Source organism: Trichosurus vulpecula, chromosome 8 (assembly GCF_011100635.1).
Source record: "Trichosurus vulpecula isolate mTriVul1 chromosome 8, mTriVul1.pri, whole genome shotgun sequence".
NCBI classification, from domain to species: Eukaryota; Metazoa; Chordata; class Mammalia; order Diprotodontia; family Phalangeridae; genus Trichosurus; species Trichosurus vulpecula.
This window is the reverse complement of record NC_050580.1, coordinates 142,300,053-142,326,804: the sequence shown is the minus strand read 5'-3', so window position 1 is coordinate 142,326,804 and position 26,752 is coordinate 142,300,053. Positions and strand designations below refer to the sequence as shown.

General features: G+C 41.1%; 1 protein-coding gene across 1 annotated transcript in view; it reads right to left on the bottom strand.

Annotated features, from left to right (window-relative positions):
* Positions 1-25,906, bottom strand: part of KLF13 (Kruppel like factor 13) — a 98,347-nt gene extending 72,441 nt beyond the window's left edge. The window contains exon 1 of the mRNA XM_036736906.1: positions 24,874-25,906. Coding sequence (XP_036592801.1) covers positions 24,874-25,408 — 535 coding nt within the window. The 5' untranslated portion in view covers positions 25,409-25,906. The remainder of the gene's footprint in view (positions 1-24,873) is intronic.
* Positions 25,907-26,752: the final 846 nt, after the last annotated feature.

The following is a 26,752-nucleotide window of genomic DNA, read 5'->3' as shown; positions in this document are numbered from 1 at the left end:
TACTGCTAAAAACCCTTCCCTGACTCCCCATTACCAACCAAATGAAGAACAAATAGCTTAGTATTTAAGGCACTCTATAATATCACACCATAGTATTTTTGCCTCACATTACTACCCTTTATGTGTCTCCCCCACCCCCTGCTTTTTTTTGGCAGAATGGAGGAGGAAAGGGGTTAGGTGGAGGGAGAGAGTCTCAGACCTGTGATTTCATTGGTGTGGAAAATTTCCAATGTGTAAACTACCCTCACTGAGGTACTTATTCTATGCTCCAACAAAACTGGACTACTTGTAGTTCCTCAGATTTTCTTGCCACACTCCCTATACTATACTGGAGAACCCTCCTCCTATCTCCATCTATTCAACTCCTCCATTAATACTTCTTTGATTCTTTCCCCCATCCCCCACACATCTAAATATCAGCCATCCCTTGGCTCACTACTTAAATAGCACAAATCACTGAATGGGCATTGCCTAGGTCAAGGTGAGAACTCAGTAAGACCTTAGCTTAAAGGCCAAGGTCTTCCACTGCATCCTGGGCCATCTCCAGTTGTCCTGAGCTAAATCTGGCCACTGGACCCAGATGGCTCTGGAGGAGAAAGTGAGGCTGGTGACTTTGCAAAGCCCTGCCCCACTGTAATCCAATTTACTTGCAAGTCATGGCATCATCTGCCTGATTTCATGCTCCTCTCCAAGAACGAAGGACAAGTCACAACACATCTAAACCTCAAGGTACTTTGATTGTATGTCTATTATACAGTTTCCCTATTTTTAAAAATATATGCTTACTTTTGAACATATCTTACATACTATACAAGACTGTTAGCTCCACGAGGGCAAGAATTATAATTTATTTGTCTTTGAGCGCTTCCCAAAGCACAGTACAATTACTTGTACATAGTAATAGACAACAAAAGATAATTTTAAAAATTTATTTAATTTAACTGGAATTAAAAACCCTTATCAAATGGATGGGTTTACCTTCTGATCAGAGTCCCATGAAATTAAAATAATGACTGTTCTTTAAAGTTCTTGCAGACCATCATTCTAAACATGAATTTTCAGTGTGTAAGACTCCAGGTGTTAAAAGTTTAGGAAATCATACTAAAGCTATGCTGACCCTGAATCAAGGTCTGGAAGTTTATTTGTTTTTTCCTAAAGCATAAATGCACAATATCAGCTTATGATCTGGTAACAAGTACAAGTAGAGTACACGGGCACATGTGCTTTGAGCACACACACACCAACCATACACACCCACACCCATACCCACATACACGTGTCTGAAATTTGTTTTTTCCTAAAAGATAAATCTATAATCAGATTACATTCTGGAAACCAGTACAAGTAGAGTGCATGGGTATGTGTGTTTTGATCGTGTGTTCACACCACACACACACACACACACACACACACACACACACACACACAGAGACACCCTCCTTTCCCCTCTAGACAGCCAGAGAGTGAAATGAATGAAGCCAGTATCACTAAGTAATATATGGCCCCACACCAGATACTATATCAATACCAAACTTTCACCCGTGGCTACGTGCAGTCATCTCTGGAGAAAAAAAAAAACTAGGTCAACACAGCAAATATTTGAAAAGAAAGGGGTGAGTATCCTATATCAGGCTATATAATAAGATAAGGATTAGACTAGTTGACCACTAAGGTCCTATAGAATTCTGAGGTTCTCTGATTTCGCTTGTTTATGTAGTTAATTGCCAACTTGTCAGTTGGACTTTCTGGAAGCTAGTTGTTTCTCAGAACTGATTTTTCTTCCTCCTTTGACATGGTTGATGATGCCCTTCTCCTGAACACTCTCTCCTCACCTCCCCTGGCTTCTTCCATTCTTTTCTCCTGGTTCCTTTCCTACCTGTCTGAACAATCTTCTCAGTCACCTTTGTTTAATTATCATCTCTCTTTCTCCTATCACCCGGGTACAATTCTTTTCCAAAGGATGTCCCCAACCTGTCTCTTTTCTCTTCCCAGATTCTCTCAGTTGGTGATCTTATCCACCTCAAAGGTTAAATCATCATCATCATCCCCCTTAGATTATGAGCTCCTCAAGGGCAGGGACTGTCTGTTTACCTTTCTTTGTGCTTAGCATAGCAGTGCCTGGCATAAAATAAGTACATAATAAATGTTTGTCGACTGACTGATTGATCTCCAAATATATGACTCCCAAATCTGTGAATCCAGTCCCATTCTCCATCCTCAACTCCAGTCCTAAATCTGTGCCGAGGCAGTGAGGTGGTATAGTATATAGGCCTACAGTTAGGAATGCTTCTGTTCAAATCCAGCCTCAGACACTTGCCAGCTGTGTGACTTGGGCAGGGCATTTCACCTTTTTCTGTCTCCATTTCTTCATTTGTAAAATGTGGATAAAAATAGCTCCTTCCTCAAAGGATTGTTGTGAGGCTCAAATTAGACAAATTGTAAAGCACTTAACGCAGTGCCTGGCATATATTAGGCACTATTTGGTGTTAGCTATTATTATTATTATCCTTAATTTGTTCCAGTTGAGCATAAAGCAGTACTAACTCCATTTTACAAAGGTGGGTTACATTTTAAAAACAAGCAACTTCTCCATAATGATAGTCAAACCTTAGAGGGGCCTTGAATGCCAAATTAGAGATTTTCTATCCTAGCAAGAATATGAAGGCATTAAAGCTTTATGAACAGGGGCTTATTATGGTCAAGACCTAGGCTTTGGTCAGATGAGACAGGCAGAGAAACTCATTAGGAGACTACTATAATAGTCCAGTTAAGAGTAAATGAGGACCTGAACTAAGATGTGGGAATGGATAGGAGAAAGATGAAGGTGCTATTGAAGAGATAGACCAGACAAGACCTGGCAGCTGATTGACATGAGGAGAAAGTAAAGGAGTGAGCAAAGACAAAGATGATTTAAGAGTTAAAAACCTGGGTAACTAAGAGGCTGGTGGTGACAGAAAGAAACAGGGTCTTTTTGAGGGTGGAGGGGAAGGTGAATTCTATTTTGGATATCCTTTGCTTAAGATGCCAGTGGCACCTGATGATATTAATAGCTACCATTTGTATTGTGCTTACTATGTCCTAAACACTTTACGAATATTATCTCATTTGATTTACACAATAGCAAAAGTTAAATGACTTGCCCAGGATCACATGGTTAGTGAGTGTCTGAGGCCAGATTTGAACTCAGGGCTTCCAGCCCTGGCTTTCTATTCACCATGCCACCTACCTGACCCCGATTATTATACTCACCATTGGCAAGTGAATCTTGAGTTTGAGGTCAATGCAAATTTATTTTTAGTTCATAAAGGCAGTGTCATGCCACCACACCACCATCATTGCTGGTATTTATAAACCAAATTAAAGTTTGTAAGACAAGAAGATCTGGGTTCAAGTCCCACCTTTACATGCTGGCTATGTGATCCTAGGCAAAGCATGGAACCTCTCAGCACTCCAGACAGTTCTCTACAACTATACATTACAGAGAAGATGCCAATATGTTTTGACAGATAGAGTTTCCCCATCTAGGAGTTCTATATGCCAATGAAATTATGGGTCCAGGACCTAGACCTATTTATATTCCATAGGATTCGAGATTAAGAATTTGAAGAAAACTTAAAGGTCCAATCTCCCCATTTTACTGATGAGGAAACTGAGACCAGCATAGGTAAAAATGACTTGCTTATGGTTATACCAAGAGTAGGTACCCAAACTGGGATTTGAACCAGGGTCTGGACTCTAAAACCAGCCCTCTCTCAATCTCCAAAAATGGTTCCTTGAATACTAAGCAGGAAGCAAGGGGATAAAAAGAAAGCAGACACAGGTAAAGAAAATGACATCTGACAAATCTTGCAAATCTGATAACCGATCAACGAATATCCATTACACACCTTTGTGCTAGAGGCTGTGATACTCTGCTTGGCACTAGGGATAAAAAGGTGAAAATGAACTCAGGAGATGACATTTTATAAGTTAAGCTAGGACACAGAAAAGTACAAGAATGAGGAGTTAGGCGTCCTAAAGATCGACAGAAATGTTTTCTTCAGGCCGATTCCTTAGTTGACAAGGAAATTAGCCATACCAAAGGCTGTGCATGGAAACCCTCTTCTTATTCTTCCCCTTCCACCCCGCCTCCTTCTCCCCCCTTCCTTCTCCTCCTCGTGCTCCTCCTCCTCCCAACTCCCAGCAATGTCCCCCAGGAAGTTTTGCCACCCAAGGTTCCACATAGAACTGGCAGGCAGAAAGGGAACAGCACAAAATAAAATAAAACAAAACAAAACCCCCACAAGCCCCACTGTTGACCCTGCTCTGCCATTTGAGCAGTTTAATAGGCTAATGCAGTAATATTAACATAAAACATGTTCACACCTTGAAACACTAATAAAACACTTCACACATAGTTATTTGTTGGGAGATCATCCAATTGAAAGGACTGGCTTATTCCCCAATCACAGACTCCAATTGTGAGGAAGAATGAGGATTTTTCAGAACTGGAGGGCTCTTCCAGACTTCAAAATGATTTAAGTATTGGCCCTCTATTCTTTTTCACTAATTTCTAAGATCCTGGGTCCTAGAAAAGTGAATATTCCAATATAGGCATCTCCCAGAAACTTTCCATGGCCCTAATCACCCTAGAAGCTAATAAAGTCCTGGAGTTCTGTTTATTTAGGCTCACATAATTCTTGGAGGTTTTCCAACACAAGTTTTACTCCCTTTCCCCACCTCCAGGGGTGAGGAGTGATGATTCTGCCTTTTTTCTGTTCCTGGCCTTTGAAAGTGAACAATGTTATCCTGGCAATATTCAAAAGGCTTTTCTACTATTAAAAAAAAAGTTCAATGAATCTCTTGAAAATTTGTTCCTCCTACAAAGGAAAGAGAAATGTTTCTTCAAAAAAAATTACATGGAACCAGGTCAGGCATTTTGATATCTTAGTCACTCTACCCAATTAAAAAAAATACAGCAAAACAAAACCACTACTTGGAAACTTGAAACAATTAAGACTCCTCTCACTACAAGCATTTTTCAGCCTAGCTCAGTAAGCAGTTTCCAAGGCTACAGTGTTTACCTTTAGCTTTGTTGGGCGCTAGGCACTTAGCACTGAACATCTAACCAAATATTGGTATGTGAAGCACATATGTGCTTCAAAAGCCCACATTGTAGCCCAAAGCACTAACTCACAAAAGATAACTTTCTCTAATCTGGATTTGTTGACCTAATTCACCAATTGATCATGGACCCACACAATGTCTGAGGGTATGTGTTATTGGCCTGACTGGGAATAACCTCCAAGAATCCAAGGCTTAGAGTGAGGATGGGAGTGGGAGAAATTGGAAAAGCACTCCCACAAAAAAAAAAATTGTCCATAATCTCTCCCCCATTTTTCTCCGATCTTCATTAGCTTCAAAGTAGCTGAGGGCTACTTTGGCCTTGAGCCTGGGTTCAAATTTTGAATAATAGCCCCCAGTGGTAGTTTTTACTAGATAGTGGAAATCCTCACTGAAGCTTGCAGTCAGAAAAGGTATGGTAGGCACCCAGACATCTTGGCATACGCTATGTCAATCAATGGAGGTATTCGGGAGGGAAACAGGAAGGCAAAGAGCTCCGAGGGAGGGGCAACTAGGCAAAGATTAAATTACTTTGCTCCAGGGTGAGCAAAGCAGTGGAACTGCCAGTATGCATAGTTAAAATCTGCCCCCCCCACCCCCCCCCACACATGTCCATGACTAACATATCATTTTCTGTCTGAATTCCATGAGATTCACTGTAAAAGCAGAAATTGTAGGTCTCCTTCTTTGCTCATTGTTCACCTCAAAATACCATGATACCCGAAAGCATACCTGCTTTTCACTGAACGGGCGTTGCCTCACTCAAAGGGAGAACCCGAAAAAACCTTAGCTTAAAAGGGCCAAGATCTCCCATTGCATCCTGGGCCATCTCCAGTCATCCTGATGAATATCTGGTCACTGGACCCAGATGACTCTGGAGGAGAAAGTGAGGCTGGTGACCTTACACAGGCCTCCCTCACTCAAATCAAAGTCATGTCATCATCTCCCTGATATCATGGTCCTCTTCAAGACTGAAAGGACAAACCACATACAATTGCCTATACTGAAGAAAAAATATTAATACTAATGTAGTACTCTGTGTTCAGGAATGAATCTGAAAGAAATTTTTAATTTAATTTAACATTAATCTTTTTTTCAGTCATTTCTAACTTAATGAGAGAGATTTCTAAACTGACAGGGTCCCCTATGCTCTCTGATATGACTCTGCCACAAGATTTCAGGTAACACATGTAACCCAAGTCCTATACCAGTGGGCTTTGGGATTTGGTTACATATAGGAATCTTGAGAAAAGGAAAAGATATCTGAAAATAACATTCCAGAATTGGGCAATTAAGTCACTACCCCATTCCTCAGGAACTACTCCCTTCTCTCCCTCCAGGAGTTAAATAAGAAGACCTTCTCCCTTCCATTGATATCATAATCTTTACTCAGCGGAGAAGGGTAGATGCTGGCTCACCAATCACTTTGGATGGACAGGTAAAGTGGTGACTGCTCAGAGGTGAGTCAATAACCAAATCACTTCTGAAAGGTATACAAAATTAGGCAAGAGTTTTGTTGTTGTTAAAAGGCTTGGCACCATCCTTAATCCATCTCCCAAGGAAAACAATCTATTTGTTCTTTTCTCTAGTGTCCTAACACCCACCTTTCCAAGGGGCTGTTCCCAGTAATCTGGAGAGGGCTTTATAGGAAAATATTATTTCTTAATATTTTCAGCTTTACTAAAAAAGAGATTTTTAATATACTCCCATGTCTATAAGCTCTATTGTGAATTACACCACATGAGATCCAGTACTTCCTTGAAGGAATGTAGCCCCCAACTTAGTTGATTTGGCAAAGGTATCCTGTTAAAGAAAACCAAACATTATTGCTGGCAGCTTATGCCATCTGGGCCAAGGTTTCTTTTGATTGATTTCTTTCCAGAGGAATAATTTTACTGGAGAATTAGCAGTCAAAGCATAGCCCTCTCACAGACAGATAAATATGTTTCTAAGCACCATTTTTATTACTGAATGAGCAATGGGAACAGGACTTCAATCACTCAGGAATCGTGTCAATGTAATAATGACGATAAAAGACAAGGAAGGAAAGTTTCAAGTGCCCAATATAAATGTTACATTGGATTATAGAAGAAAGATGTGCGTCATTCTAAGGGAAAGTTAACCCTTAATCCTCATCCCATTACTAAGGATGTTCTTCTTCAGACTTTAGCCCACAAATGCTAAAATTCCCACTGTTCCCATGCTATTCCCAGTTAGGCCAATAACACACACCCACAGACATTGTGTGATCTATTGGAGAATCTTTGAAAACCATGAAAACACTTCAGTTATGATGAAATCACCACTACTGACCACAGGTAGCCTTGCCAAATACAACCACTACAACTGGAAATATGAGAGAAATACAATCTGTTCCTCACTTCAGATACTACTTGACCATCTAGAAATGTCTTGCCATCATACGAGAAAAATTTAATATAAAAAACACATTTCAAAGGAATAAAAGAAGACAATCTTCAATGTATTCCCTGAAGTTAAATGACATTGCTCCAAACAGATGATTAAGGTAAAAGGAGCCAGTATCCATTTAAGTGGGGAAATAGAAAACATCTTGAAATCCTTGGGAAAAGTGACCTTGGTATAAAAATGCAGTTACTCAGAACTCTTAAACACGAGTACAACAATTTGGGATGAAGGTTAATCTCTAGTTAATGTCTCCAGGAGAAAATATATAGCAAATTCAGAACATGCTTCTGTTTACAACTTTGTTCTCAAGGGTAATTTGATTTTATATCTTTATGCAAATTTATAGTGGTTTATATAAGTGCTTCTGCCTTCACTAGGGCTTTTCCAAAGAGCGTACCTGGTATTTCAGAAAATCTGTAATTCCCACTACTAAGAAGCCAGACTTAACAAACATATTCTTGAGTTTACACTCTTATGACAAAAGGCCTTCCTGAAAGAACAAAACAGAATTAGCAACAAGAATGGAAATGTAATCAGAGGAATAAACCAACGATGTACTTATTGTATTTCCCTTTCATGAATGTTACATGGGTTGGAAACTTTAACTGAAATAGGTGAAGGGTAACAGGGACAGGGTAAGAGGGGAAGGGACAGAAGGTTTGTGACTAGGTCATTGGTTAATCAGTGTACACTACCTTCTTGTCTCCAGACTCATCACTGGTCGTGCTGACAAGTCACTACCCGTCCTCTTATTTCTAACTTTACCCAATTTCCACAGAAAGTGGCTACAGAATGAAGAAAGGGAGTTGAGACTAAACTCCCAGTACTTTTGCTCTAGGCCCTGCCCAACCAAATGACAGGCCTGTCCCAAGCATGATTACTGTAATACAATCTGAGTTCCTTAAACATAAAGACACTATAATTATTAAGGACTGTACATTTTTCCTCTACCAAGCATTTTATTCCCCCCCCTTTTTATTGATGCCTTAAAAAAACATACATTACATTCATTTCTGAATATATCCTCCCCCGCCCCCCGCCTTTCCTTTGCCCCACATGGAGCCTTAACCTTGTAACAAATATTTTAAAAAAGAAAAAAAGGAGGGTGGGAGCATTTCTATAAAATCAACCAAACATTGACTGTCTTACAGCAAATTCAATATTCCATACCCTGATCCCCCAATTCTGTAATGAAAGGAAGAAGGTATATTTTCTCAGCTCTTCTCTGGGTGAACCAGAAATTTTCCATTAAATTTTTCCCAAATGTCTCTAGGTTGAGATCAAGCCTCATACACAAATGAGCCACCTTGTATAAACATGATATATCAAAAGTGGTCTGAACAAAGCAGAATATGGAGTGGAAGATCACTTCATTTCGGACATTATGTCTCTCTTAATTCAGCCGTGAATGGTGCCACTTTTTTTTGGCACCATGGTGCACTGCTGGTACATTTTTAGCTTTCAGTTCACTAAGACCTTCAAATATTTCTCTCACAAACTGTTGTTGGTTCCTGTATCTGAGAAACAAGATAGACACCATTACTTATCTCCTCCACCTTTGTGTCATCTTCAATTTTGATAAGCAATCTATCCAAAGGTATGCTGGTAAATGTTTAACAAACATCTCTCCAAAGAGAGAGAGAGAATAAACTTTTAAGTTCAATTTGCATTATTAAAATTTTCCCATTACTTTCTTAAGTCCATACACTCAACAAAATAATAAAGCAAACCCTGATTCACACATCAAAAAGTTTACAAGAACTTTGCAATTTCTAGCACAGCCATAATGCCATGTATTCCTTCACTGAGTTACTGATAAAACTCTTGAATAGTATGGAGCCAAGGACATCCTCCAAACCTAGGACATACTATTAGAGACTTTCTTCCATTTAAGTCAACATTCACCCAAGATCCCAAATCCTGAGTTCTTTCCACTATTTCAGGCTGTACCATTATTAATTACTTATTCATGTAAGACAGCATACTAAGGTAGGGCATCATAAAATGGGGGCAGTGCCTGCTGATATAATTTCATGCTAGAAGGACCCTAGAGATCTTCTGACCTAACCCATTCATCTTATAAGCAAGGAAACTAAGGCACAGAAAAGGTAAATTCCCTCTCTATGTACAGAACCATTCATTGTAGAGCCAGGACTAGAAACCAAGTCTCCTGGGCTATCCTCACTAACATCACTATGCATCCAATACTCTTGGAAAGGTTAAAAAAGTGTTTCACTATTTATAGGGTAAACCATCAGTTTCCCAGAAAATGAAGTTCCCCAGAACACTCCACTGTCCACATATTCTGAGTAGCTAAGGTTTTACTTAACAGAGACCACACAATTTAGAACTATCAGCTTTTGGATCTGGAAGGCTCCTCAAATGCCATCTTTTAAACTCATTTTTGAATCAGAAGTTAACAGTACAAAGAATGGCCAATAAAGTCAGACCTAATGTTTTTTATGAGGTGGCAGGAACTTTGGCCCCAAATACCTTGTAAAGTCCAACTCCCAAATTGTTGTCAACGCAGGCCACAGATCTAAGATCCAAGAGGGTAGGTCCATAATTCAGGAAAAGAAGGCAGTGCCATTTCCTTAGGTGGCAGATGAGATCTTTCAGTAATTCCAATCATCTATAGCCCCTCCCTCTTTGTTCCAGCAGAAATGTGTTTACCACCTGGCATGGGCACAGAGATATATAACCTAAGGCAACAAACCACTCAGTGCTTTTCCAGAGAGGTCATTTAAGGATAGTCAGGCTTACAGTTGCATGATTTAAGCCAAGTTCCTGGTTAGCAAGTGTTTTTGTGCTATGATTGCCAAAAAAAGAAAAGAATAAATTAAGACCTCTTCCCTCCTGTTCTCTCCTCCCTCCCCCATGTAGCTGCTTGGGACTGCCTGCTGCACTCTTTTCCCCTTGCCTTTTATCCCTTGATAGAAACCCTTCCTAAACCTGAATCTTCAAGTTCAAATACAGGATTAGCATGTCTGACTCTCATTGCCTCTTATTAGTGAATCAACATTTGTCTGATGGCTATCTAACCAACAAATCACCAAGTCCAGCCACATAGAAACAAAAACAAACCGGGAACAAACAAAAACAGGATTCTACTTTCTTTTAAGCAGATTTTTTTTAAAAAATCACAATGGAGAGGGGGAACAGGGGGTAGTTAACAAATTATCTTGAAAGATTTCTCTGAATTTGAGTTGAAAAAGTATGTTGGCTTTGTCAACAAGGTTAACTTCCAAACAGCTGATACAAGGTTATTTGGGGGTAGGGAAAAAAAATTCTGGCATAGGCTTAAGTTATAAAACAGAACTAGAAATCACATGTCCTATATAAACAAGTTCCAAGTTTGCCCACTGGGAAGAGCCATGACCATGTTTTGCCTGGACAATAATAAAATATAGCACTTGAGGTCCTCAAAGCAGAAGGGCGATTAGTCTGTTTCTGGTTTTGTTTTTGAGTGTTTTGTGGAAAATGAACTCAGTTGTCAACACACACACAAATATATTTTTAAAATAATTTTAGTAAAAAAAATTGTTAAAATTATTGTTGCATTTGAATAATGTCTAATGTTTTAAACTTAGTGTGGGAAAATAGTTCTACATAACACCCTTTTTCTTCTTCTAATTGTCTTTTTTTTTTTTTTTTGCTTTTCTGTAATAGCCTCACTCATATCTGATTCAAATTATAAATAAAACCAGCTCCGTTTTTGAACCATCCCCAGAAGAAGGGGAGAAGAGTTCACAAGTATATTCCCACCTCAAGTTCCCCAGAAGTCGGTTTCTACCAAAAGTAATCTAATGTGGGGGGCTGGGGGAGGAGAGAGAAACCAAGTTCCGGTGTGTAGAGTTTGATCTGTACTTGTTTTTTTTCCTTAATGGTTTGTACATCCCTACCGTTATGGTATTTAGTGGGTGTCACCAAATTAAGCAGGTGACAAAGCACAGTTCAAGGCACAATTCCATCTTTGTGGACTGGCTTTGAGCTGAATGGGCAAACTTTGCAAAAACATGACTGACAACACTCCTATAAATACCTTCTCCTGGCTATAAATATCTTGTTGAAACATATTTTTATCCAGTATAAACAGCAAAACCTGTTTTGGCAGTGGTGTTTATTGAGGGGGAGGGGGGAAAGAAGGGAGGAGGTAGTGATTTGGACATTCCCAAGCTTCTCAAGAGCTATCATTTGTTTTTTAAAAGATTCACAGCACAGAACTGGAAAAACCTACCATCTAGTCAGCTGGCTAAGTTAAAAGGTGCTGCAGAAACCAGAGGTGGTTCAAATTTAAACTCAAATTCAACATTTATTATACAAAAATGGAAAGTTGCATAGAAACAAGTTATTTTTAGTATTTAGCTGCCACAGAATTTCCCTTGGCAATGTTGACAGCTTTGATAGCTGGCTTTCGAAGTAGGCTACAGCTCCTTATGGAAGGGGATCAGAGGGCTTCTAGGTCTTTGCAAAGTGGATAGAGGGCAAGAGAAAAATCAATCATATTATATACTAAATAATTGGCTCCTGGAAGTCAAGAATTATGATGTGTCATCATCTTTCAGTAACCCCCCCTCCCTTCCTAACCCATGGTAGGTAGTCAACACACGGTTCTTGAATGAATGAGCAGATGCAGATGTTCCTCTCCATTCTTTGCCTCCCCCCTCCCCATCGTTTTCTTCCTTTGGCTTTCACTTCCTCTCCCCTTTCTTCTTGTTCTTCTCTAATATCCAAAGTAGGGTGGGTATAGATGCCAGGAAAAGAAACCAGTTTTTTTTTCCCCACATCACATTCTTCTGGTGGGAGCAAAGAAGGGATAAGGACCCTCAAAAGTCTTGTTCAAAAAAAGCACTTTAAAAATAGCCAATGCATAAAAAGGGCAATTATTTATAAAGATTCAATGACTAACTGCAGTGATTTTGGTGAAAAATCCAAAATGAATTCCTTTCTGCCATAAACTGAATTTAGGTTTAAGATCACTTAACAGTCAGCCAATTAATAAACATTTATTAACTGCTTACTATGTTTGAGACAATGTGCTAAGGACTGGGGATTCAAAGAAAGGCAAAAATGAACCCTACCTCAAGGAGCTCACATTGGAACAGGGGAGACATGTAAATAACTACAAACATACACGATATGTACAGGGAAAATTGGAGGTAGTCTCAGAAAGGAGGCATTAGCAGTGAGAGGGAATGAGAACAACCTTTTGCAGATGATTGGATTTGAGCTAAGTCTTTAAGGAAGATAGGAGAGCCAAAGGTCAAAGATGAGGAGGGAAGCATTCCAAGATGGAGGACAGCCAGTAAAAGGTCACAGAGCACAGAGATGGTGTATCATGTGTGAAGAACAGCAAAAATGTCAGCTACAGGCTCCTTAGATGACATGACCCTGCTGCCCTCTGAACCATCTATTCAGTCTCTTCTAATTGCCACTTCTGTGCCTTTCTGCCCTCTTACTTCCTTTTCAAAAACATAGAACCTCAAGACCAGGAGAAAAGACCTCCATGATTGGTTGTAAGGGTCTGAGAAAGGGGCATTACTGGAGTGAATTTAGGGCTTGAAGCAAATCATATTATTTGTTCCCCAGCAATTTTATACAGATTAAAATCAACATAGCATGGCACTGCACAGCTTTGAAAGAGAAGTCACTAAAAAGATAACATGTAGCCTGAAGGGAAGTGAGTCAAGACCTATCCAGTTTGTTGGGGGGACAACACACATAGGGAAGTTTATGGGCTATTTCCTATAACCCGCAGTTCTAGTGGTTTGCTCTGGTTATTGCTGTTTCTGTAAAATTTTGTATATGTGTGAGAGAGTTATCCTTTATTACCAGCAGGCCCTCCCTAAGGCACAGGCCAACCTTATTCTAAGGACCACTTGAAGCATCAGGCCCAGGGAAATCATTCAAGCTCCAGGGTCAGCCCAGGTCTGTGTGCTTTCTTCCTCAATGAAATGAAGTATAATATGGTTAACATGCCAAAGGCAAAGTCACCTGAAAGCTTCCCCAAATAAAGCTAATTGATTGATACATTCAATTAGAGATGATAAAACAACTGCATTGGCTAATTAGTTGAGTAATTGTCTGCCAGGAGTAAAAGGACTTTGAGAAGATGGGGCTTGGAGACAATGGCTTTCAGTTTTGAAGAGACATGTATAGTATGCATCTCCATCCAGGTCTGGCAAATCCAGGACCCTAGGACATGGCCAAGCAAAGAGTCACGAATCTGAAATGGACTTCTAGTGGTCACATAATATAGGCCTCTTTGTTTAAACAATTCCATAAGGATAGCCATTTACACTTTTCTTTAAAATCTGCAGGATCTGCAGGAGAAGAATCCACAAAAGTCTTAGGTAAGACTATTGAGAGACTCCCATAAATTCACAAAGCACAGGAAGTTCTTTCTAATGTTCAATTTGAAACTAGAGTATCAGAGATACAATCAAGCAACAAGCATTTACGATGTGTCAAGTACTCTGCCAGGTATCAGGAATGCCAGTACAAAGAATGAAATATTACCTATTTTCAGGCAATTTGGTGGTGGAGTGGATAGAAGAACACTTGACCTGGAGGCAGGCAGATCTGAGTTCAAATGTTACCCTAGGAATGTCACTTAACCCATCTGCCTGAGTTTCTGAAACTCTAAAATGGGGATGATAATAGCACCTACTTCAAAGGGTTGTAAGGAGCAAAGGAGACAATACTTACAGAGCACATAGCCCAGTGACTGGCACATAGTAGGCACTTAATAAATGCTTTATGCCCTTCCCCTTCTCAAGGAGCTTCATACTGGGATCCTAGAGATTATCCATTCTTACCTTCTCTTTCAACAGATAAGGAAAATGGAACCCAAATAAATTAACTGACTTCCCCAAGATCACACAGATGCCAGGTCCTCTCTCTCCAAATCCAACCCTTCCACTGTACCTGGCTGCTCCTGTAGCTTATACCCATACTTCCCATTTTTTTCAGGGGGCCATCTCCAGCCATCCTGATCTATACCTTGCCATGGGCCCAGATGGCTCTGGAGGAGAAAGTGAGGCTGGTGACTTTGCATAGCCTTCCCCTCACTTAAACTCAATTCACTTGCAAGTCACGACAGCACCTTCCTGATGTCATGGTCTTCTTTGAGAATGAAGGACAAATAACATTTTTCTCAATAATTCTCACTCAAATTTGAGCCCATTTCCTCCTGCCCTTTTCTCAGGAAAGGTCACCATAATTCCTACTATCTCTTGCCCGTAAAGACCGAGGCTAAGACTCATCCTCTTCAAAGCCTGTAAACTTCCTGCCCAATATACAAGTGAAAATAGAGTACATGGAGACATTTCAGGGGAAAATTATAGAAAGCCTCTTATATAATAAGATCTTATTTGTCTCATCTTCCCCACAAATGAATGGTTCAGATAATTAAAGTTTATGACTTATTAATCTAATCCTTTTTAAGTTACTAATAAAAGAAGTTTTTTTCAAATGGATTATATACTCCTTTACAAACTAAAACATGTTGAGATTTATTTAAGCTTTTGGAGATGACGAAAGAGTTATCACAAACATCAGTTTTTGTTTCTGTTTTGTTTTGTTCTGGGTTTTTGATTTTGTTTTGTTTGTCTACCAGTTGTAAGTCAATGATGTACTTGAGTGCATAGTTGTACATATACCCTGAATAGTTTTGGTATTGGTACCTGGGGGTACATTCCCATAGACCTTCAGGCACACCTGCTATGCACATCTATGCTCTTAAGGTCTGTTAGGCTGTTTTCTACATTTAATTCTTATGTTTTTTGTTTTCTTTTTATAGTTATCTTCATGTCTATCTTCTCCCTGGTGATAAGGCTTTCAGTGTTCCTTCATTTAACTGTATCTCCCTGCCTTAATTCCTCTTTTGTAAATCAGATAACCTAACAAGTTAGGATTGTGTGTAAAGTATGAGTAAATAGTCTCTGAATGAGGACAGAGGGGTTCTCCCACGAACTAAGTGCATGAATTTTAATGCATAAATTTTGTGAAACAAAATGTGTAAAATAAACATCCATGTTACTACTCATCTTTTTTTTTCTTTGCTATGTTCTAAATTACTGAGTCACTAGATAAGGGCTCTCCCCCATAAATAGGGTATTAATATCATTGTATGATTTTATAAAAGAAACCACTGAGAAGTCTCCAACCTTTATCATCCCCTGGTAAATGTACCTTTGCCAGCTCTTCTTAACATGCTTCCCATCCCCAGGGCTCTTACAAAAGGTAAGAACACAAGTTAGTTCCATAGAAACATTTTAAAAACCTCCTTTTTAAAGTAAAACTGAAAATACTAAGAAATAATATTTTTCTTTAAAGCCTTTTCCAGGCTCCTGGGAAAAAGCACTTAAACAAGTGAATGACAGGAAGACAAAAAGACTTTTCTCAGGAATATGTTTTAAAGGTTTTGTACCTTTTAACAAAGAGTAACTTGGTTGTTTGGTTTATATCACTGCCTTCCTCACTCCAGAAGCTGATCAGGTTATTCACGCAATCAGAATAGTCTCCCCTTTACCAGTCCACCTCAAGTGTTTGGTGCACTAGCACCCAGCCTTCTCCATTAACAAAGGATTTCGCTGTCCTTGAGGTCCCTTTGTTTAATTCCAGGAGGGATGAGAGTGGTCCAGGAAGGAATGGAATAGCGACTAGATTACTTTGGTGCTGATTACTTTTGGATCGTTAACCCAGACTGAATATTCTTAGGACATTCATTGGGGTAGAGGAGGGAATGGGGGACTATGACAATTTAGACATCTATTTCCAATCTAGAAAATGGCTTAGATGGAGATTAGTGTTAATTAACAGTATTAGTATTAATATATGGTTTTAATTTAACAATATGATATACGCTATTATCACTATAAGCAAATCAAGTGCAGGGGTTTCTGGGAATTCTGACCCAGGAAATACCATACACTTGGTCACTTTGTCTCTGAGGGCAAACAACAGCACCGTGTGTTTATTTAATTGTGGGTATACGGGTGTGTATCTAGACTCCCTTTTTGAAAACAATGCACACAAGCTGGAAGACTGATTTTAGCCCAAGAAGCATAGTGGAAAGAGAATTAGATTTGTAATCAAGAAAGACTGGCTTCAGATCCAACTGCAGATTCTTATTAGCTATGCTATCCTGGGTAAGTTACCTAACCTCTCTGTGACTCAGTTTCCTTTTCCGTAAAATGAGAGAGTTTGTATGGCCTCCAAGATCCCTCTCAGCTTTAGGTCTATCATCCTGTAATTTGTGATCTTATGATCCTTTTATTAGAGAAGTGAAAAATGGCAGCTGGAGATATACCAGTAGACCAAATTATAAGTCTGAAAGGTTGGTTTCTAGTTTTTCTTAAATTTTAATTTTGGTTTATCCTCTCCTCTCACATGTACATAAAAAAAATGGAGGCAGTTGGAAGAGATAAAAATTCAACAATGTTATTACTATACAAAAAAAAAAGTTGTAAACTACTAACTAAAAAGAGAAGTTTATCTGAATTTGTGAAAAATTTGATAAAATCTCTGGGTCTCAGTTTACTCATCTATGGAAAGATGGACCAGATGATCTCTAAGGACTCTTCCAGGGCTAACATTTTGTTACTTTAATGAGCTTGTTAGTGTAATTAGTTCATGAATTATTTCTACGAAAATGAGTGGCTCCAAATTTTTTAAAACTGTTGCTTTGCTTTAATAACATAAACTTTAGCCCAGACCAGTTCCCATGGATCACATTGGAGTCATTAGTAATGTTGGTTTATTTCACATGCTCCCTCCCTCCTTCCTTTCCACCTCCCTTCCCCCAAAAGGAACAACTGTCTGTTGCACATGCTTTGGTCCCCAAGGGTTAACAGCATCTACACTCCTGAAAATTGCAAGGTTGGCAGAGCTGATTAAACCTACATGAAAAAGGTAAACATACAATATTATTTTAGTTTTCCCCTGGCTTTAACTGAAAGCCAAGAAAAAAACTACGTGAGAATTGCAACTTGTATTGGCCCTGGTTAAAGACATGGAAGGGAGAAACATTTTGGCTGGCGGGCTAGAGGAAAAGCAGAGAACAGAACTGTTCTGAAAACAATTCTTTTGAGGGAACAAATAGGTAGGAATGTATTCAGAGTGTCTCTGCCAAGAAAGACAGTGTGTCCATTCCACTGGTAGCTAGCCAAGCCCCCCCATCGCTCTGGACAACAAAACAGAATCTGACGAAGTCAAAACACTGGCTGCCAGCTGCTAAAATGATAGAAGCAGGCTGAGCTATTTCATAGTAGAGCTCTCTGCCGGAGTCTAGTGGATGGGTTTTCTAAAGAATGAAGCAATGATCTCTAGGGTCTTTCAGTTATACCTTACATTTCTCTCCTTAATTTCCACATCAATGCCCCTCTTTCAGAGGACTGGGGCTTAAAACCTCTTTTTCTCCAGCCTGGGGAATAAAACCCAAACAGTAAACTATAGTAAATCCTTCTCTTAACCAGTTTTTGACTAGGTGTTTTGGTTGACCAAATACTCTGACTAATAGAAAACTATCTTACGTGGATTGGCAGCTTTCAAACAATTCAAATGAAATAAAATACAATTGACATTAAAACTCTACTGAACATAATTTTATTTTTCGGTAATTTGGAAAGCCCTTTAGGACCTAGATCAGAGGATTCACAATCATCACATTATTAAAGACCATAACTACCAGTTAATAGAGCTTTCTGGTTGATAGATTGTCCCATCATAGAGTTCTCTAATGGGAAGGGTAAATTTCTTGAAAATCTATGTGGTCTGCATGTTCTATACAGCCTTTTTTTTAAGAAGAAGGAAACCCAAATTTAATTTAGTACCTAGGGGGTGGCTAGGTGATGCTCTATCAGGAAGACTCATCTTCATGAGTGCAAATCTGGCCTCAGACACTTAGTAACTGAGTGACCCTGGGCAGGCCACTTGATCTTGTTTGCTTCAGTTGCTTGACTGTAAAATGAGCTGGAGAAGGAAATGGCAAATCACTCCAGTATCTTTGCCAAGAAACCCCCAAATGGGGTCACGAAGAGTCAGATATGATTGCAACAACACAACAACAAAAACTATGTGGCAGTCACTGCACTGAACACTTTACAAATATTATCTTATTTGATTCTCATAACAACCCTCAGAGCTAAGTACTCTGATTATCCCCATTTTACAGATGAGTAAATTGAGGCAGAAAGGGAGGAAATGATGTGCCCAAGATCATACAGCTAACAGATGTCTGTGGCTCTATTTGAACTCAAGTGTTTCTGATTCCAAGCCCAATGCTCTAGCCACTCAGCCACCTAGATGATTCTGACAGATAAAGTTGATTTGAACTCTACATTAATGTAATTTGGATCCCTCCATAGTCATTCCTTCATGAAACTGTTAGAAAAATATCATCTTCATATTACAAATTAACTTAATGCTTATACCCCAAGAATGCTCAAAATGGTTTTTACCTGCATCAGGGAAAACAAATGAGCATTAATGACATTAATAAGTTCTCATACAAATTTGAAGAAATTGTTTAATGTGAATTAGGACATGAAGAGCCAAGACCAAATTGAGAGAGATATGTTGTTGTTGTTGTTGTTTTTAATATAGTTGTGTGACCTTTGGTTTAAAGTTCTAATGAGATGATATGTGTACTGATATTAACTTAAATTTAAATCCAGTGGAATGTCTAGGGGAAAACAGACAGAAATCCTACCCCATAAGGCTAAAGAGCATTGGATTTGCAGTGAGAAGATCTAGGTTCAAATCCTACCTCTGTCACTTATTACTGTGTAACCGTGGGCAAGTCACTAAACCTCTCTAGGCCTCAGTTTCTTCACTTGTAAAATGAGGGGGTTGGACTAGATTGCCTCTAAGGTGTCTACCAGGTCTATCTATATTGATGATCCTGTGATCTAGTGTTGTGTCTTAGCCTTTTTGCATATAGTTATTAGGGAAAGCGGTGATATAATTTAATACTCAGTATATTAGAATCTAAGTAATAATACCCCATTGTTGTCAGAGAGTTCTACTGTACTAATACAATAAGAAAATAGTACTCTTCCTGCACACTAGAGTTAATTCGCCAAACATTTAAGTGCCTACATACTAATGTCATTTCATACAAACCCTGTGAGGCACACAGATCAGATATTATTACCCACATCTCACAGAAAAAGACACTTAAGTGACTCACCAAAGGTTATAGTCTAGATAGGAAAATAGTCTCTATAACCTCCTCCCTACCTTAGGCTTGTCTATACTGAACCAAAACTCCTTAAAGAGAGTGGTTGAAAGGCAAAGAACCCTGTGTTTAGGCCTTTTAAGTCTGTAAAATAAGAGCAGTGGACTAGATGATTTTTTTCCATCTTTGAATCCTTCGATTTCCTGTGATCTGCTTTGACAGAAGCCCTTCCACACAACTCTTTTCCAAGGTCTTGTTACTCTGACTGTTATCGCTTAAGCAAAAGGGCCAGATTAAGAAGTTTCAAAGGAACAAAGAAAACATTCACCTGAATAGTCACAACACATGTCATGATGGCATCTCTCACACACCCAGAGGCATACGGGATGGACTCATGATTTCATTGGTATAGGGAACTCCTAAGTCAGTGTATGTCAGTACCCTCTCTGCAACTTATAGAGAGCTGTCTGGGGGCCCTAAAAGGTTAAGTGATTAGCTTATCATTATTAGCTAATTATTATTTTATTATTAGCTGATAATTGTTATTAGCTAATAATTATTATCTGATTATTAGCTAATAATTAGCCCATGGCTCCACACCCAATATCTGTGAGAGATAAGATTCGAACCCAAGTCCTTCTGGCTCTGATGGCCAGTTCTCTGCCCACTGCATCATGCTATGGCTCATATGTCTACATATGTATGTATGTATATGTGTGCATATACGTGCCTGTGTGTATACTTATATATATCTATCTGGGGCAGTTAAGCAATGCAGTGAATGAAGAGCTAGGCTTGGAATCAGGAAGACCAGAGTTGAAATCCTGCTTCAGATACTTTAGCTGTATGACCTTGGGCAAGTCACTTAACTTCTCAATGCCTCAGTTTCCTCATCTGCACAAAGGGATAATAAGGGCGGTTGTAAAGATCAAATGAAATAGTTATATATAAATTGCCTTGCTTAAAGCACTATATAAATGCTAGCTACTATTACTATCTCTAAAGTTTCCTCATAAAAACCTGGCAAGGTGAGTAAAGCAAACATTTTTATTCCCATTTTACAGATGAAGAAACTGAGGCTCAAAGAAGTTAAAGTGATTTGCTAGTTTGTGGTGGAACCAGAACTTAAACCTGGTTCTTGTGACCTCAAGGCAAATCAGTCCTCTACTCACTATACAATAGGACTGCAATAAGCCTTCTAATCAAACCCAGTTCCATATCCTTGCCATCTGCAAGAAGGTTAGGTTTTATGGTAGACAGCAATTTGAGTACAGATCAGACAGATCTCAGTGTCCCACAGAGTGACAATCTGATTCATATCAACCCTTCATCTGGCTTGAAAAAACTTTAGGCCTCTCTTTATTACCACCATTACTTGGGTATCTGCATGTTGCAAATTATAAGTTTCTGGGAGAAACTGCAAACATCTTAGAATCCCTACAAAGCCATGTTAGCTGATGGGAATGGCGCTGACATGGCTGGTCAATGGGGTTCAAAATGATGCAGGACCAAGAAAGAAGTTTTTCGCAGAATTTGGAGAATAAAGGAAAAACACTCTAGCAAGACATTTTAAGAAAAGGTTCTCTTAACACAGCATGTTTTTTTAGGGGTAGTAAGAGAGTAGTAAATATTTCCTTAAACTTCTAAATTTACTGGGTTCTGCAGACCTAGATTCAGAAGGCCCAAAGGCCCAATATTCCAGACTACCAATATCTATAACCAAAAATATAGAGGAAATATCTATATAGGAAAGGTGAATTGAGAGTTGAGAGAATTATCTAGGTAATTTGAGAGGAAAAAGAAACTATTTTTAAAGCCAGTGGATAGGATAACAGTAATTTATCTATAAAATAAATTGTCCAGAATAGTAGTCTATCTTTGCTAGTGTAGACACTAAGAGACAGAACTTTGAGTGTTCAAAATGAGGCTTAACTACAAAACCATTTGCCTATGGTATAATAGGCTCTAGAATCTTCCCTAGGTTGTGTGTGTGTGTGTGTGTGTGCATATCTCTTCCTCATCCCCTTCACCATCTCACTTCCAATTCAAACAGAAAAGCTAGAATCACCTTCACATTTTAAAGTTCCTGAGGAATGACCAGTGAAGTAAGAACACAGGCTGGGGAGTCTTAACCCTCCTGCCTTCTTCTCTGACAGAGCTTACTACAGAAAGCCACTATATTGCTAGCCTACATTTCCCCATCCCCCAACTTCAAAGGCTAAACTGCCCTACCACCATTTATAATACACAGCCACATGGTGATGTTTCATCTTAGTGTCCCTGTCTGAGAAGACAGAAAAAGAGGAACTGAGCTTGTTTTTTTAGTACTAAACCAGTCACACCTTTCAATTTTGAGCATAAGCCACAGTTTTGGGCACACTCTCAACACTGACCATGCCCCAACTCTGGATACATGGCCAACCTGACAATGCCCCCAATTCTGATTCCAAGTCCCCTTAACCCTGACCACATACCCTCAAATTTGACCACATATCCCCAATCTCAATTAGATTCATCATCCCTGACCACACTCCCTCCCCTCACTCCAAGGCTTTGTACCCTTCAACAATGAGCACACCCACAAACTCTGATCACAGTTCCCCAACCTTAACCACACATTTCTAACATGAACTACACTTTTAAACAGAACTCATACCCCACACCCCCAGTCCTGGTCACATTCTTTTTAACCTAAGTCAAGAGAATATACAGTGAGGGAAGAAAACAGATAGCACAATTTCAACCTTGGGAGAAGAGCAGATGGAAAATGAAAGCCAATGAAAGAATGAGACTGAAGTTTCCTTTCTCCGAAGTATCTTGGTGTACTGGAAGGAGCACTGGAAAGAGCCAGAGGGTCTAGGTAGCACTCAAGCTCTGCTACTATGTGAATATGGATTTAGGCCAAGTAAAATTGTTATATACAAGATGCTAGTAAAGTTTTTTCCGTGTGTTGGGAAGTGTATTACATTAATAATAAACAAATAATCCATTAATGTACAGATGGATCAGAAAAGTGAGGTTTTTAGGGCTGTTGGTCTGACCAGGCTCAGAAGTAAAATAAGGTTAATAAATTAATTCACATTGTCTCATGGGGGAAAGAGGGTCTTTTATTACAATTGGGAGGAGAGAACAACTATTTTCTCACGGCTTTTGTGGGGTTTAGTGTAAAATGAAAAAAAAAAGTGTGTAATTAACGGCAAGCTTAGACAAGTACTTCCTAACATATAGTGCTCATTCAGCCCCTGACATGCCATACTCCAGACCTGATCCCTGGCCTGCGGGATTATTACCTTTGTTTACTTGCAGCCCTTAGCAGTTAAGTTTGGGCTGTATATACAGTGTCAGCAATTGTGGAGGGCAGGACTGTTGTATGTTTGATGATGAGATCTGGATTCCTAGGAAGGAGCTCCAAGGCAGCGCAGTAAACAAGTGAGAGGGTTAAAGATTAAAAAAGCTTTGTAAATAGGAAGTTTGTCCTTTCCCGGAGCAGTAACAGGCTTGGGTCTGGGTGTGGAGCTGCGGGGTGTGCGTGTGTGTGTGTGTGTGTGTGTGTGTGTGTGTGTGTGTGTGAAAGAGAAAGAGACAGAGCCCGAGTATTTCCACTGTCTGGCTAGTTGGGTGGGGGAGCTTCCAACAAAGAAAACCCAGTCCCCCCGGGTCCCGTCACATCCCGGGGCAGAGTCACTCTCTTCTCTAGTCCTCCCCCCTTGCACACAGTCAGTACGGTTGGCTCTAGTAACAACAAATTAAACCCCAGAGAACCGAGAAGGAAAAAAAATTACAGGAAGAGGGGAGCGAAGAATGTGCAGAGTAGCTGGAGAGCTCCGGTGTCCCCGGGTGAACCCGACTCGGCCTGGGCTCCTCCCCTTGGTTTCCCTCCCAGCCCCTCCCAAATTCACTTGGGCTGGGAAAAGGAGGGGGTGGGGGAAAGGAGGGCTTTCCCCATAGTTAGCCTAGTCCCTCACCCAGCCGACAACTCCGAAAAAAACGTGCGGCTTCGTTTTCCTGGCGTTCTCCAAGGAGAACGCAGAAAGGCTCCGAGGGCTGGCGCCGGGCCACTCCCCTCCCGGAGTCGGCGAGGAAGTGGGACAGGACCCGGCTGGAGCCATCCACCTGCCCCTCGGACGCCCAGCAAAGGCTCCCCGCCGCCTCCGGCGCTGGCTCGCCCTGGGGCTGGCGGCTGAGCCATTAAAGTGGGGCGGGGTCGCCCGGGCTCCTAGTACGCGGCGCCTTTCGCGGCTTCCCCCAGCCCCGACCACCAGCACCTTCCCCCCTACAACCACCACTTGTTGTCCCAGCCCCTGCTCCCAACCGTGGTCATCTCCTAGCTTGCTACGAGGGGTAGGGATACAGTGCTCTCTGATCTTCCACCTTCTGTTACCCCAACACCCCAGCCGTGATGGCTTCCCACGAGCAAGTTCCCCGGTTCCAAGGCGCACCCCGAAAGCTGAGGAGGACACTGGATAATGAATGAGAAGCCTAGGAAGGGACAGGAAGGCGAAATTTGGTTCAAGGTTTCTAGGAAGCTGTCGGGATCCAGAATTGGTGGAAGGTAGCCGGGGTTGGAGCAGTACCGGTGTACCTCGCTGTATGCACTAGTTTCCGGGCAAAGTTTTGTGTAAATCGAATTTTCGTAAACCAGATCACATTGGGCACGCGTTGGAGGAGTCACTATTTTAAGCGACTCTACGTAAGCCCTTTTTCTGAAGGGTTGAATCATTTTGGGATGAGAATAATCCCATCCCCCGGGGGTTATTTCGCGTATAAAATCCCAGATCATTCTATATCTAGTTTGCTTACAGCGGTGTACATCTGTAGAGGGGGCAGGTAGCTTGAGGGTGGGGAAGACGAAAACAAGCTAAACCAAAAAGGTTTACTACCGTTTACAATCTCGACACCTGGGGGACAGAGGTGATGGGAAAGGAGGATGAGAAGTGGATAAGGACTAGTGTCACTTACTGTCCACGGCACTAACACGCCACTTTATTCTCGTCACTTTAAAACATTAACAACAACCAGGGAGAAAAGGTGTTAGTTCACTGAGTGTCTGGCACCAGGTGTCAGCTTGGAAACGTACAAGAGACAAATCCTAACGTTGGCCTTGGGGGGTGCCACTCCTTACACAGTTTAATGGCTAAGCCACCGGCCGGCTGGGGACTGACCTGTATGAGTCCTTAGGTGAGCTTTGAGGTGGGAGGATTTGCCATAAACTTTTTCGCAGCCCGCGTAGTGGCATCTGTGCTTTTTCTGAGGTGACTCGGGGTCAGCTCGGCTTCTCCCCCGTCTGCTTCTTTGTTTGAGGCTGGGCTCGCTCCCTGCTGGACTAGTAGGTGTGGCTGCTTCTCCACTCCATCGGCTGTCCGGGGAGGCGGCTTCCTGAGCCGGATCCCCAGACGGAGAGAGGCGGCTAGGTAATTTCTCCTTTTTGGAGACATTTTCCCTCCTCTCCGTCGGTGGGGCAGGAGCTGGGACGTGTTGGTTAAGATCAGCTAAAATCCTGGCCACCACGATCAAAGAGGCGTTGTCCTTGCCAGTCTCTCTGCCTTCTCGCCTGTCTTCAGCATTCGGAAAAGGAGGGGCTGCTGTGCCTTCGGGTGAGGTGTCGGGGTCCTCTTTGGGGCTATGGACAATCGCGCGATTGGACATGGAAACAAGGCACTCGGCTGCAAAATGATCCACATAGGCGGCGGCTGCCATTTTACAGAGAAATTGTTTGTTTTAATCTCGAATTGCACTTTTTCTCTCTTTGCATAAAAATATATATATAAATATATCTCTCTATATCCAAGCTGGTGGGCGGAGGGGGTGGGGGATGGGTCTTCTCTCTCTGAGCACGCTGGGTTTGTAGCTTTACCAAAACTGCACTTCGTCCAGGAAGATCCCACCCGGCCGGTCATTAAAAAGTGAATGCATTTGAAGTCCAGTGAAAGGAAAGAGAGGAAATCCCAGCTCAGGAAGCTGCGGCTTCATCGGCTTCAAAAGCTGATTTTTTTTAAGGATGCCAAATAATAAACATAAAAAAAATAATGCCGCTGGTCTACCCCTTCCCTTGCATTGTGACAATACAACAAGCTTTGCCCGTTATCGCTGCTCAGAGGGTGTTTCAATCCCGGGTGTGGGCGTGGTCTGGGGAGAACATCTGGGCCCGACGTCACCCCAGAAGCCACATCCTGGGGCAGATCAGGTTAAAAAACGTTCAGCTGCGGCTGAGGCTGCAAAGCTGCATGTGAGAGTAGGCAGGGGAGGCAGGACCTTTGCTTAGAGCAAGATATGTGTGGCTTGTGAGAATGGACTGAGGGAGGCAGCCAGTACTGGCAAATGAAACAGAGATCACCATTGGCCTGGGGAAGGAATTGCAGAAGCCAATCAGCGCCAAGATGGGGAAACTTCTACAGTTGCAAGTTTCCCGGAACCAATCGGATTCCTGTTACAGGCGAGCCGAACCGCGAGGACAGAAATTTGAGATAAGCTCTTGGCTCGCGTCTGTGAAACCTCCTGAAACGCAGCCGGAGGGTTTCAGGGTGTAGTTTTGTGGAGATGCTCACACCCTAGCCCCACCCTCACCGCCACCCTCGAGCCTTAGGCATCTTATTCAAGGGCTTGGGCTACGATACAATCTCTCCTCCTTAGCTCCCCAGTCATTTTCCTGCAAAAGCTTCCCAGCTACCTCAGGGAAGCCGACCATTAGCACAATTACGTCCTTTGATTACTGTTTGTGGCATCTCTAGTTCGGCCTTTACAAATACACACACACACACACACACACACACATTCATATGAGTTATGTATGTAAAACCCTTTCGCACCTAGATTTGCAAACTGAGCCGGAGCAGAACAAGATATGTTTGCAAAGGGGGACGTGAGCCTGAGTGGACTCTAAAAAACCCGCTCATCCAAGCAAGTGTCCTGAACCGCTTCCAATCCCACCTGTCATGAACTCTAACTGCCTCTAAATCACCAGCAGTCAGGGGCCCAAAGACCTGAACTACTGAGACCTAAAAATGCCATTACACACACACACACACACACACAACACACCCC